The following is a 14330-nucleotide window of genomic DNA, read 5'->3' on the forward strand; positions in this document are numbered from 1 at the left end:
GTGCCGGAGCAGGGGGGCGCTCCCGACGCCGAGCGACTGCGACTCCCGGAGCGCGAGGTGACCAAGGAGCACGGCGACCCGGGGGACACCTGGAAGGATTACTGCACCCTGGTCACCATCGCCAAGAGCTTGTTGGACCTGAACAAGTACCGACCCATCCAGACCCCCTCGGTGTGTAGCGACAGCCTGGAGAGTCCGGATGAGGATATGGGATCCGATAGCGACGTGACCACCGAATCTGGGTCGAGTCCTTCCCACAGCCCGGAGGAGAGACAGGATCCTGGCGGCGCGCCCAGCCCGCTCTCCCTCCTCCACCCTGGAGTGGCTGCGAAGGGGAAACACGCCTCCGAAAAGAGGCACAAGTGCCCCTACAGTGGCTGTGGGAAAGTCTATGGAAAATCCTCCCATCTCAAAGCCCATTACAGAGTGCATACAGGTTAGCGGCGCCTCCCTCTCCCACCGACCTCTGGGGCTGGTTAACCTTTGGCCTGGTAGCGTTCCCGGGCAGCGAGGACACCACAGTGCGCCCGGAGGGTGCAAAGATTTTGGATGAGATGCTGTTTAACTCTTTCAATAGTTGGGCCGTGTCGACACGGGCAGCTCACTCCCCTTAATTGCCCCCCGCCTCGGGGAGCCTCGGAGAGCGTGCAGCTGGCGGGTGGAGTGAGTGCAGGGTGCGAGCCCCGGCGCCCGGCTTCGCGGGAAGTGGTGCTGCCCCGCCCCCAGGACTCCCGCACCCGGCGATGTTGGACTTTTATTTGATTCTCTTGTGGGATTGCAGGGAAATGGCCCAAAACCTGGGAGAAGCGGCACTCTTTACGTGGATGGAACCCTTTAAGGATGACTAAGGACTCGTTTAGCTGTATGCCTGCTACTTTTCAGGGATTGCCAAGGTGGTTTTAAATTTGGCCGAGAGTCCCCAGAGAGGTTTGAAAGAACACTGCTTCAGGCAGCAAGAGGAGGTTGATCAAGGAATGGTTGGTGGGTTAACTTCATGACTGGTTTAGCCTCTTTGATGAGGTTTCAGAGCTGATTTCCTCCCCCCTCCCCCCCACGTGACTTAGGGTTCACCCTCCACCCTGAACAGAGCAGTTCGGGAGGAGGAGGTGTGGTCCTTGCTGGAGGTCATCGCTGGATAATGACTGTTGAAACGTTCTGGAGGCCCCAAGGAATGGTCTCTCCGAGGGAGAGCAAAGGGCAGGGCTGGCCGGGTGAATGTGGCTAAAAAGACATCTTGCAGGATAAAAATGGGCTTTGGAGGGTGGGGTCAGCCAGTTCTGTTGGTTCGCCGAACGTCCTGAGAAAGTAGGGAAGCGCCGACACTTGGCCATGCTGCCTCACCATCTGTAGGGAGGTTCCTTGACAGCTGCTGTTCTGACAAGGAAGCACGGGGCTTGGTCTTCCCAGGGAGCGCCTTTCCCCTCTGCCCTGACACCACTTTTAGAAGGTTGTCATTTCTATGTAATTTTTTGGCACTTTTAAGATCAGGGCCCGGGCCTGTGGTTTTTAAAGTGATAATTGGTTGATTTTGTCTTATTTCGCTTTTTAAAAGAAAGGCTACATATCTGCATCTCGTATTTTATTTCCTTTGCAAAATGCTTCTTGTGGAGGTGGCTGCTGGCACAGGAGTAAAACAGTTTCCTCCGTGGTTCATGCAAAATCGGGTCCTGTTTTGGGGTTGTCATCTAGGCTGCCATAAAACAGCACATTTTAAAGTTCGCGTGTGTGTTTGGCTGTTGACAGACACGTGCCTGAATTGGGGGATGTGACCTTTAACGTGGCCTGCTAGGGGTGACAGTGGGGTGTATTAACCGAGGGTGTTGCTCACCGACAGCTGTTAGGCGGGCCTGGCTGTGTCAGCCATGTTCCCGGAGTTCGGTTGTTCACATGGACACCCACTGCCACCTTGAGCAAAGGCACGCTCTCCTTCAGGGAGCTCCCAGTTGGGGAGGCCCGCAGTGCTTCTGTGGGAGCTACCTGAGTCTACCCGACCCGGGGGAAAGAAAGATTCCCAACATTCTGGACCATCCGGCTGAGGGATTTTTCTCAGGCATTTATAGAAATGGCTGCTTATGTGTGCATGCATGCGTGGTGCTCTTTAATTCTCCATACGGCAAGTCAGCTCAGCTGTTTCAGGGGAACCTTTCACACAGTCAGGACTGGAAAACGGAGTGAAATGTTAGTCCTGTTTTAAATGCTACAGCCAGTCTTCTGAAACTAGTGATATGGTTGGTGATTGCAGGTGCCTTGTGTATGTTCTGGAGCTCTGTAATACCAGGACATGGTAGAACAAAACCTCAGCATCTAAATATGGTCAGAGGGTACTCCTGCTTAAAAAAAAAAAAGCTACTTTAAAATAAGAGACTTGTAGGAGTTTCCTGCATTCCCAAGTTTCAGATGCAGCTTCCAGTTAGATTGTCAGTGGGGTGGGTAAGGAGCTCCTGATGGTCCTTCTGCTGGTATCACTGGTAAAATCCAGAAGGTGGATGGGAGATAGGGCTGGAATGTCTGCATTCTGTGAAGGTTGTAAGAGCTAAAATTCCAGCCACACCCCCTGCTCCCTGTGGCCCAGCAGCAATCCCTTAGGCTGCGTGCTCGCTTCCTATAGAGCCTCCTACTGCTGCCACTTCCATTGAACCACAGGCTTAGAAGTTGAGTCATTTAAATAAAATTGCATCTAATTCTGTACAGCTATACCATCCTAAGAGAAGAGTTGCTTTTGAGGTAGCTGCGCTGCGCTCCGATTTGTCCTATGGTTCCCCAGTTGTGAGACCTTAAGCAAGTTACTGGATTTCAGAGTTTGCAAGGCCTGCGGCTGAATTTGCTTTGCATATCTGTTTGCCTTGGCCAGCACATGGTTTAAGAAACTTAATTAGTTAACAGTATCTAAAAATCAGAGGATTTCGGCACGAATCCAGATTTCTGGCTTCTCTGGAAAAATCGAACGATCTGGCAATACTGGGCCGGAATTCCTGCTTAGCAACAATTGGCTGGAGCTGATCTTTTCATGGGACAGTACCCTTGTTTTAATCATTTACATCTTCTCTGTTGGCATTTAAGTTTGCAACCTCTGCTTCATTCGAGCCTCAGTTTCTTATTCCACAAAACAGGGTAGTATCACTGAAAGAAAAGGTTCTTGTACAAAGATAATATCGATAAAGCGCTTAATAGGATTCCACACATAGTAGTCCCGCAAGAAATGCTGGGTCTTCCAGTTTGTGTGCTTAGGGGTCTTCAAAATTAGGAAACAGGATCAAGTTTTTAAAAATTGTATGTTAGCTTACATTTTCTGATACTATTTGTTTTTCTTCAGCCTCTAGATCAGTTATCTTCTCAGGTGATGTACCTCTAAAGGTTAAGCAGTGGATCCACGGTTAATCTGAAAAAAAAATACACTCCTTTTCCAGACATTTTAGACACTTTGTAATGTTTCATATGAACAATTAGACATGTTGGAGTACTCGGCCTGAAAACATATCGAGCATATTATCTGAAAATGCAACCAGTGTTTAGTTGATCTTGGCACACCACCACAGATCCACACCCAGGTCACTGCCCCGCCCCCCATAGTCCCCACATCCACACACAACATACTCCCCAACCTCCCAGCATATACCTCAAACTAGCCTCCACAAACATCCACTCAAACCCACTTACCCCCCATACCTACTCCTTGTACCTGTGTCCCTTCAACCCTCCCACAGGCACTTATAAAAAGTTTACCCCATCCTGGCTGAGTGGCTCAGTTCATTGGAGTGTCATTCCATACACCAAAGTTGGCGGTTTGATTCCTCGTCAGGGCAAATGCCTAAGTTTCGGGTTTGATCCCTGATCTGGGTGTTTATGGGAGGCAATTGATCCATGTTTCTCTCTCACATCAATATTTCTCTCTCTTATACCTCTCTCTAAAATCAATAAAAACAACACCACCACCCAGCCCTGGGTAGTGTGTTCAGTGGTTAGTGTGCAGGCAGGCACACTGAAAGGTCGTGGGTTCGATTCCTGGTCAAGGGCAGTACCTGGGTTGCAGGTCAATCCCCAGCTTGGTCGTGGGCAGCCATCAATGTCTATCACATTGTTGTTTCACCATCTCTCTTGTCTCTTCCTCTCCCTTCCACTCTCTTTAAAAATCAATGGAAAAATATCCTCAGGTGAGGATTTTAAGAAAATGTTATCCTGACATTGTGGTCACCCTGTACATAGAATGTACATATGTTGGGGTGGGGAGTATCTTTGGGGGAAAGAAAACTACAAAATTCCAGGTCAGAAGTCATTAGAACTGCCTGATGTGGAGTCGCACTAGGTTGACATCTCAATGATAGAAACCTTAGGCCTTATTTCCATGCCAGGTGCAATTTTACTCTCTTTGGTGGGACTTAAGTCATCTGTCCTCTATTGGTGACAACAGGTTGAGCTTGATAGCACTGTTTACAGGATTCTGAAAATTGGAAAGCCCCAAATCCCAGCCATCACACTCCAGTTCTGCAGAAAAAAAATTTTTTTACTTTTTTTTTTAAGTAGGGCAGAAGGAAGTTTATGTGCAACAAGGAGAGACAAGAGCTGTAAACACCCCAAGAGTGGCTGCTTCTGTTTCTCCTTAAGGCTGTCTGAACATTTCCCTGCAATATTTAGACTATCTGGCTGAAGGGACCTGAGTACCCCCAACCGTGGCACTTCTCTGCCAATATGGGAAATAGATTTTCTGGCCTCTCTAGGAATGTCCAACTCAAACTCTGCTGGGATGTTCCTTCCCTGAGACTAAAGTTTGTAGATTTTGCTTCTCTATGCCAGGCGTGCTCTGAACCTCCTGTACTCTTCTCCCTTAATTACTGCTAGAACCTTTAGAGTCAAGGGTTTAGTTCAGGAGAATCTAGTGCCATCAAAGGTGTGAGAAAGACCCACTTAACACTGCCCAGGAGGCAGGGGTTCAAGAACAGGGCAAGGTCTTACTGTGGCCACAACCCTAGGCCAGGAGGCCTATCTCAGAAGTGGGCTACAGGCAGCCCATTAACTAGCCCAGCCGTGGGCAAACTACAGCCCGCGGGCCTGATCCGGCCTGTTTGAAATGAATAAAACTAAAAAAAAAAACACAAAACCGTACCCTTTTATGTAATGATGTTTACTTTGAATTTATATTAGTTCACACAAACACTCCATCCATGCTTTTGTTCCGGCCCTCTGGTCCAGTTTAAGAACCCATTGTGGCCCTCGAGTCAAAAAGTTTGCCCACCCCTGAACTAGCCCCTGCCCAGTCTTTACCACCTTCTCTCCTAATGACATTCTCTCTAATCCATCCCTCTTTAGAGAGGACTTCCTAAAGTGACCTGAAATGGTATTTCATAGCCTGAGATCCTTCACCCAAGATAGATTTACAGCTAAGCCTGGGTGGGGCTTAAACAGATAGGTTTTTGTTTGTTTGTTAAGCCTCACCTGAGGATGTTTTTCCATTGATTTTTAGCGAGATTGGAAGGTTGGGGGAGAGGAGAGAGAGAGAAACTGAAACATCAATGTGAGAGAGATGCATTAATTGGTTGCCTCCCTCACCTGCCCTGACCAGGGCTGGGTTCGAGCCTGCAACCGAGGTATGTGGCCAGAATCAAACCCAAGACCTTCAGTCTGTGGCTTGACGCTCTACCCACTGAGCAAAACCGGTCAGGGCTACAGATAGTCTTTCTACCTTTTTTTTTTTTTCTATTTTCTCTCCCTTAAGGAGACGTTAGACACTTTTCCCCATAAATGTTCTCCCCCACTACATTTTAGTATATTGTAGAGCCGTCAATATTCTGTGCCCCTTTAGAAGGCCACAAACCACTTTAATAGATGAGAATTTTTTCACCTGCCCAAGATCTAATTTTTGGCCCCTTAGGGGCAATAACATCCCCGCCACCCTCCCCCCCACACACACACACACAGCCTCATGTATCCATGTATTTTTTCCAGTAGGAAAAAATAAAAATCTACATTTGAAAAGAGAGCAAAGGGCTGCACTTGGCCTCTAGCTGCACAGGATGATGGTTTCTAAGGACTGCAAGGATGTCCTAAGGGTTGAATGACCCTTTTACAGGGTCGCCTAAGGCCATCGGAAAACACATAAATAATTACATATTGTTTTGTGATTAATCACGATGCTTTAATTATGTTCAATTTGTAACAATGAAAATACCTCCTGCATATCAGATATTTACATTACGATTCATAACAGTAGCAAAATTACAGTTATGAAGTAGCAACGAAAATGATTTTATGGTTGAGGGTCACCACAACATGAGGAACTATATTAAAGGGTCGCGACATTAGGAAGGTTGAGAACCACTGCCCTAAGGGATTGCTCTTGGTTTTCCAGCAAGAGGTTAAAATTCCCTTGATTCCAAGGAAAGATGGCCCAGCCCGCTGGCTGTTGGAATCTCACCCAGCGGATGAAGGACTGCTGGGGAAGGACAGAGGTGGGAGGGACCAGCTGCTGCTGGGCCTCACTCCCCCTGTCCATCATCTGCCATCTAGCTGCCCCAGCAAAGAGAAAGTGGGGTTCTAGAAGAGCTTCAGCTGCTGGCAGGATTGCTGTTTCACAACAGAAAATACAAGTGGAGTAGAATTACAGAGAAAAAACATCGTTTTCCTTGATTTTCCTCGCAAATCTTCTGTGAGTAGTGGGGAGAAGAGAGAGGGAAGGGGTGAAAGTGGGGCCCAGGTTGGGGAGGGAGATACCAGAGTAAATATGTTTTGATGTTTTGACGGTAACACCCCATTACTTTCAGAGGCAAAGATGTCACCTGAGGGAAATGAATTCTTAAGACTCTGAACATGAGGGTCAGATTTACGTTCCTGTGTATCCAGCGAACATCTGTGAGAAATTCCCAGACTGAACTTCCCAGGGAGAAACATTACAGGACAGACTGGGAAAGTGGCTGGCAATGGCCTTCCTTAATAAGTTCATTGAGAAGAAAAGTGGGTGGACGATTTCCCAGCACTTACTTTCAGTAGCCCCTCATACAACTTGACAAGCCATGGTTAGAGTAGGCTTTCCCACCCACCCATGTGATTTTTGAAAGCCTGGTGATCATTAGCATTCTTGATTTAAAAAAAAAAAAACAAACACCACAGCATCATCATTTTAATTAGTCTTGACTTCCAAATTTTCTGGGTCCCTCCGCCCCCCTTGGCTGTTCTCAGGCTTGGAGAAAAAGCTTGCAGCATTCCAGGCCTTTGCTGCTTAAATCCTCCCCCACATCCGACCCTCCCACCTTTTCCTAATGTTTCTCCAGCAGGCCCAGCTCCCACTGAAGAGCGTAAATTAGTGCCTAGTAATGGTACAAAGGCACTTTCTGTTTCTATGCAACACACGCAAAAAGGAGGGGCAACAGGCAGAAGAAGAAAAACACCCCACAGACAGTGAAAAAGGAAGAGGAATGGATCCTCTGCTGTGGTCTCTGCGCAATCCTGCCTCTCACTCCTCCCCACTTCTGGTGGCAAGTTAGTCACAGGCCTGGGCCTGACGGAGACCGCTTGGCAGCAGCAGTTGGTATCAAAAGAATAGAATTTGGAGGTTGGAATTGACCTTGAGAGGTCATCGCATCCATCATCTTGTCTCTAAAAAAGCAGATGCCACCCTCTCAGATAGATGGGGATTGTTCGGGTTAATCATTTCAAGGGCCCTGGCTGGTTTGGTAGTGCACCCCCGGGTTCAGAAGCTGACTCTGCCTTGACCAGCGTGTGCCTTTGGACATAGCACTGGCTGCCCTGAGCCCCAGTGTTCTCAGCAGCTCAGTGAGGGCCCCAGGCACTCCGTGGGGCAGGCGGAGCTAAAGGCCCAGAGTTAGGCCCATGTGGAGATGGCCCTTGGTAGTGAATTCTTACAGTTCTTTGATTGGAATGCTTTTCCAGCATGGTCTCCTGAGGATTTCAATTTGTGGTAAACTTGTTGTTGTTTAATTTAACCTTGGTTTAAAGATCTGCTTTGAATTAACCAAATTAACTGAGTCAAAGGGCAGCCGTGGAGTCAGCGCTGGACCTCTGCCCTGTTATTATGTATTATATATTCTGTGAAACCGCCCACAGCCCAGTGCCTGGGAGATTTCCTACTCCTCCCTTCCTGGAGCCCTCCTGAAACTTTAATACCTTTTTGGTGCCTTAAGGACCAGAGTAAACATTTGTTTTAGCCAGGCCTCAAGCCGTCCCCTCAGCAAATAATAGGACTCACATTATTCACAGAGAAGGCCTTCCCCAGAAAGGAGTCAGGTGCATCCATTTTTTATGCGTGGGATATTCCGAGGCATTTATTTCCCTTCGTGCTTACAGCCCTTGTTTATGACGGTGTGCCCGCAGGCTTCCCTTTCAGTCTCCGTCTGTCATGACCTCTGTTAGCGTTTGGAATACTGAGGTGAGAATTGATTATCTGGATCTGGAATCTAAAGGTTCTAGAGCTGCAAGAACCAGTTTGCTCTCCATCTAAGCCCAGGGCCTTTGGATGTTTTTCTTTTAATGAAATTGAGAATGATCACAAATTTTAACAGGAGAATGGAATTCACTCCTGATGGATCCTTTTTTAAAAAGTGAGGACAGCTTCAGATAGTTTGGCTCAGTGGATGGAGCAATGATCAGCGGACTGAAGGGTCCGGGTTCCATTCTGGTCAAGGGCATGTGGTTGCAGGCTCCATCCCAGGGCACATGTGGGAGGCAACCAATTGATGTGTGTCTCTGACATCGGTGTGTCTCCTCTATCTCTCCCCCCTTCCACTCTCTCTAAGAATCAATGGAAAGATAAGGATTAATAAAAATAAAATAAAATAAAAATTGAGGACATTATTGAAATAGATTAAAATAAAGAGATGGGAGCTTAAGCCATACAAAATTAATGACAAGGATCTGAAATGCAGGCATTAGTAGTATTTGAATTAAACAAACTTTGAACATTTTTCAATGTTTGAAAACCACAAAGCGAGTCTCTGTGGTTTTGGAAGTAAGTACCTCCTGGAGCAGCTGACTTGAACCAAAGTGGGAACCAGAGGGGCAGACAGAGGAACAAGACTCCTGCCTGAGAATTATAGACATTTCAGACCTGGAAGAAACCATACTTTGTTCAAAAGGAAAGAGGGGAAAAAAGAACTTACACCTCTCCCTTCCAAGAATCCAGCTTTGGTGAGAGAGAGGCAGTCAGAAAAGAAGAGTGAAGCCTGTGATGAAGAGACCAGGACCCTTGAAGGAACGTGAGGAGAGGCCTTTACCTGCAGCAGGAGCGGTTAGAGCAGTGGTCCCCAACCTTTCTTTGGCCACGCCCCACCTAAGCACCTCTGAAATCCTGATGCCCCCCCCACCCGTGACATGTAATTCTTGTTATTCAAAAAGTGAACTCCTATTCACGTGGAGGAAGCCTAAAAGGCCATTAACTTGCTCTAAACAAGCTTCCAAAGAACGTGGCATCCATGAAAGAGAAAAATAAATGAAAGGACAGTTGAAGTGCTGAGGAAGAAATCACCAAGAAATTATTAAAAAAATAATATGAAGTGATGGGAAGAAAATAGCAAATAACGTTTCAAAAACATATAATAGAGAACTGAAATATATAAATATGTCACAATATATATTTATATACTGTATTTGAGGCCCCTAGAACCATAAGAAATGCAAAAAATCACTGTTAATCAATCATTCTCGAATTGCCCCCCCTTAAAAATCAAATTGCCCTGCCTGTGGGGCCTGTGTTCCACGTTGAGAACCACTGGGTTAGAGCATGGGCTTTCCAAAGGTCCCTCCAAGAACCTTGTGTTCAAATCCTGCCTCTGCCACTCTAACGATGAGAACTTTTTGAGCCTCAGTTTTTCCATCTGTAAAATGGAGTTCAGTTCATTTTATACTTGGGTTTGTTATAAGACTTAATTCAAATGAGTTATTTAAAGCATTTAGAACAGTGTCCCCATATATTATAATTTATAAATTATATTTATATTTATGAATATTATAATTTTTTAAAAAATTAATGTGTTGCTCAGAAAGCCCTTGTTTCTAGAATTTTTGTTTAAAATTCCAGATTAATCCAGCAGCAGCTCATTCATTTAAATAATATTTATTTATTGAGTGACTATTACATATAAAGAGCTGTGTTAGATATTGATAGCAGGCACTGTGAATGTTGTGAGTGAATAATAGTAGTAATAACAATAACAGTAATAAGGTAAATTATTAATATTAGTAATATTAATAGTAATAGTAATAATAGTACTAAGAACATAACATCTACCATTTATTATATGTCAAGTTCCAAGCCAAATAGTTGACATACTTTGTCACATTTAAACTCACAGAAGTCCTATGAGATAGGAAGGTACTCTTATTCTCATTTTATAGGAGGAGTTAGACTTGGAGTTAGTTAACTTAGCCCACGGTTACTCTGGAACTTTCCTAGCTTGTTTCTAGGTGGTTGGAGTCGTGTATGTATGGTGGTTGACCTGGACGTCTTGGGTTTCTGCCAGTGGGAAAAGACCCTGCGTTTTGCATGGCTCTCTTGGATTTGGCTCTAAAGCTACCATTCTTTAGCTCTCTACTCTTGTGTTCTAACTCTGGTTTGTGGTTAGTTTTTATGAACCTTAGTTAGGAATATCTGTAGAAATCTTGGACTTGGATCAAACCTGTCCTGTCTTTTCCAATAGTTATCCAGAATCTACTTCCTTCCCGTTGAAAAAGACCCTAGTTCTGGGCACATAGCTGTCTTAGTCAGGACCCTTGGTTGTAAGCAACAGAAACCAATCTTGGACTGGCTTAATAAAAATAGAACTTTATTGGTTCGGATTACCAACACATCTGGAGTAGCTCTAGTTGTAGGTATCGCTAGATACAGGTACTCAAGTGTCTGCCTCCCTCCCCGGCTCAGCTTTGCTGGTTTTTGCTTTGGCTCCATTCAGGGGCAGGCTGTCTCCGAATGGCAGTAAGATGGCTGACGGCAGTTCCAGACTCCCGTCCTCTCAGTGCAGACAGTTCCCCTTTCCTAACGATCCCAGCAAAGTCCCGGGCGTCGCGCTCCATTCCTGAGTTAGAACGCTGTGCCTTTCTCTGAGCTCAGTCACTGTGGCACGGATGGGTCACATGCGACCTCTGGGGTCGTGGGGTCACCTCTGGAGTTGCGCCGACTCAGAGTGAGGAAGGTGCGGTTTCTAAAAGGAAATTTGAGGTGTGTTTTTTATTACCGCAAAGAGGCAGTGGGTGCCAGACAAAACCGACAGCCAATCACCCTATCTGCCCATTTAGAATTACAAGCAGGATGTTCCAAAGAGCAGATTTTGACCAAAGGAGAGACAGATGAGTATGACATTGTCTCTCCATATTTTTCTTTCCTTTGACGAGAAAGGGCTCTGACCTGTCTCTGGAGTTCAGCCTAAAGTTTGGCCACCGGTGCTGGGCTGAGTCGTCTTAGTAAACATAGAGGATTTCAACATGTATGTCTTGTGCTCAGGCTCATCACTATAGACCTACTTCAGGGGGTGTTCTGGAAGCCAGTACCCAGAGCCTCACCGGCCCAAGTGTAACAGCAGCCGTGTGATCAGTGGTGCCATTCACTTGGCCTTAATTCCGATCGTCTGTCCATTTTAATGCCCAGAACGGCTGTCACCCCCTGTGCTGATAGATAAAGGCCTCATCTTTATAAAGATGAGAGCTGTTTATTTGGCAGAGCCCACTGGGATTCAGAAGTCTATTTAGTTGTGCGTAATCCCCAACAAAAACACCGTAATAAATTATAAGGGGCACAAATTAGATCTTCAAAAACACATCAAAATGACTGAAATCCCCGTGCTGCCGTAATTCCACAGCAGTTTTGTACCGTTGCCGTTTCAACGAAAACAAGCAGCGTGACAACCAGACAGCTGGCTTCCCCTCTCTCGTGTTGCAAATCACGCCCATGGCCAGGCACAAAATGCCTGTCTGGTGAGCACTAGCCCACTGAGGCGGGGCTTCCCAGCATGAAAGAGACACGGGATGTGCCCCTCCAACCTGAGTCATTTTTTCTCAATGTCCTGCTTGCCGAGAAATGTCAAAACACTGCCCAGGAATGCATGCTCAGGGAGAGCTGGGGCCGTCAGGCAGGGGGCTGTTTGGTGACGGTTGGATACTCAGACCTGCCATTCTTTGTGGTCAGCAGTGACAGGTGCCAGGCAATACTAATTAGTGGCTCGCTTCATGAAGGCTTGATACACTATTTGACAGTGGCCTCTGTGGCCTCTGTGAGGAAGACCTATGGTCATCACAGCCTTCCTCTGGTGCCAGCTGTATACAGAGGGTAAGCCCAGAGAGGGAAAGCTAGAAACACATGCTGGTGGAGCATCAGTAGTGACGGAGTGCCGCAGCCCGGCCGGCAGGTGGAGTGGGCACTCATTAACCAGGCACCAGTCTCCTCTCCGGTACTTGCCTCTTTTGCCCACTGTCTTTTCTGAGCCAAAGGTTTCGGCTTTCTGGAGAGCAGCTGTCCCCAGACTGGGAGCTGTGGACGCTACACATAATTTTACCCAAGTGCACAAATGGAGAGGTTAACCTTGTGTTCACTAGAGATGCCAACAGTCTCCGTGGCCCTTGCGAAGCTGCTATGCCTGTTGCGTAAGAAATTCCTGGTCACGAGCCTGGGTGTGCAAAGAGTAAGCTGCACGTAACCAGACTGAGTTTTCAAGCCCCTTCACCCCCTCCCAGTTCTGCTGTGAATACAAGAACTTTTCCTTGGCGATTCAGGGTCTCTCGGTCCTCTTTTGGGTGCCGTTTGCAAAATCAGAATTCTCTCTCCCTCCCCCTTTGCCTTTCTTTTCCCTGGGTAGCAATCTACTGTTAGGCAAGAGGCTCACCTCTGATTCTGGCATCATGGGAGGGTTGTCCGTGTTGCATGCCATCTCTCAACATGGTGGTCTCCCCTGGGGCACCATGCACTAGCGGGGACCCGGGTTCTGGCATGCTGACCTCCCCTCCTGGAGAGGGCCTCTGCGCAGTGGGTCCAGGTGTCAGATCCTTGTCCTCTGTGACTCAGTCCTCCTGTGGCCTTTTCCCAAGTGCTTAGTCTTGGGCTCAGGAATACACAGAACAGACATTTCGCCCGGCTGGCGTGGCTCAGTGGTTGAGTGTTGACCTATAAACCAGGAGGTCACAGTTTGAGTCCCCATCGGGGCACATGCCCCGGTTGCGGGGCTCTGTCCCTAGTGTGGGTCGTGCAGGAGGCAGCTGATCAGTGATTCTCTCCCATCGTTGATGTTTCTATCTCTCCCTCTCCCCTCCTCTCTGAAATCAATAGGGATATTTTTTTTTTAAAAAAAAGACATTTGGAAGGGCGCAGAGCTGCGAGGCATGCACTGGGACCCTTCTCTCAGCAGGGCAACCCAACTCCTCTCACTGAGTCATTGTGGGGATTCCCCTGGAGGGGCTGTAGTGGCTCTGGACATGTTGTGGGCAGGTGGCAATGGCCGCTCCTTTGGCACTGCCCAAGCCTGTTTATAAAAGGAGATAGAAAATGCCAGGCTCCTCTTAGAGACCTTTGCATCTGTTCTCTACACACTGCCCCTCTAATCTCTCCCTCCAGCCCAGGTCTTGGCAGGAAACTCTGGCCAATCAAGAGAGTTTCAGCGCTTCGGGGTCTGCTTTACATTTTTAAAACTCTATTTTGAAATTTAAAGCTCAACAGCAACTTACTTGTTACAAACTGTCGCTGCCCTCCCCAAGGTCGTGCATCTGGGAAGTAAGAGAATCAGGAAAACATGCCCTAAAAGGCTCTCTCTACACCTAGGTAGGGCCTTTTCTCTTTCACTTCTACTCTTGTTTTCTGCTCAAACTGAAGGAGGATTTGACAACCGGTTCCAATCTGAGGGTGTCCTTGGGGACATCACCTGCCCTCTGAGTCGGCTTTATCTGAAACAAGACAGGCTTGAATCCGATAGTCATAAAAATCACCCAAAATGCAAAGATTCTAACAATCTGTGTTCCCAGGATAGTTTTGCCATCAAACACATATATCCGTTCATTGCTTAGTGCCTGGTGGTTTGTTTATTATTTCTCTTTTCCACAGATAACTGGGAAGAAGCATCGTCCGTAGTCTGGGGTGGCAGGAAGAAGGTGGGCATGGGAATTAGCTAATCTGGGCCTGGGCCTGGGCCTGGCCGTGTGGCTGTGGGGAGGTCAGTTCACCTCTTTGCTGGTTCCGAGTCGCTGAGATGGGGGCCATGTAACTGAGACACCAAGACATACCTCTAGCTGGGTTGAGAGCCTAAAGAGTCAAGAATCTATTGTCTGCCATCTTTCTCTGAGGTCCCAGCCCAGGAGCTGCCTCACAGATCAGTAGAGGTTGGTGTGTGTGTGTGTGGGGGCGGGGG

The 14330-nt window shown here is 47.2% G+C and overlaps 1 protein-coding gene across 1 annotated transcript in view; it reads left to right on the forward strand.

Annotated features, from left to right (window-relative positions):
• Window positions 1-3: 3 nt before the first annotated feature.
• KLF9 (Kruppel-like factor 9) overlaps window positions 4-14330 on the forward strand; it is a gene marked incomplete at its 5' end in the record, with an annotated part of 27710 nt that continues 13383 nt past the window's right edge. Inside the window, one exon of the mRNA XM_006765301.2 lies at window positions 4-436. Within this exon, the coding sequence (XP_006765364.1) occupies window positions 4-436 (433 nt within the window). The remainder of the gene's footprint in view (window positions 437-14330) is intronic.

The sequence above is a fragment of the Myotis davidii genome, unplaced genomic scaffold (assembly GCF_000327345.1).
Source record: "Myotis davidii unplaced genomic scaffold, ASM32734v1 scaffold616, whole genome shotgun sequence".
Lineage (NCBI taxonomy): Eukaryota > Metazoa > Chordata > Mammalia > Chiroptera > Vespertilionidae > Myotis > Myotis davidii.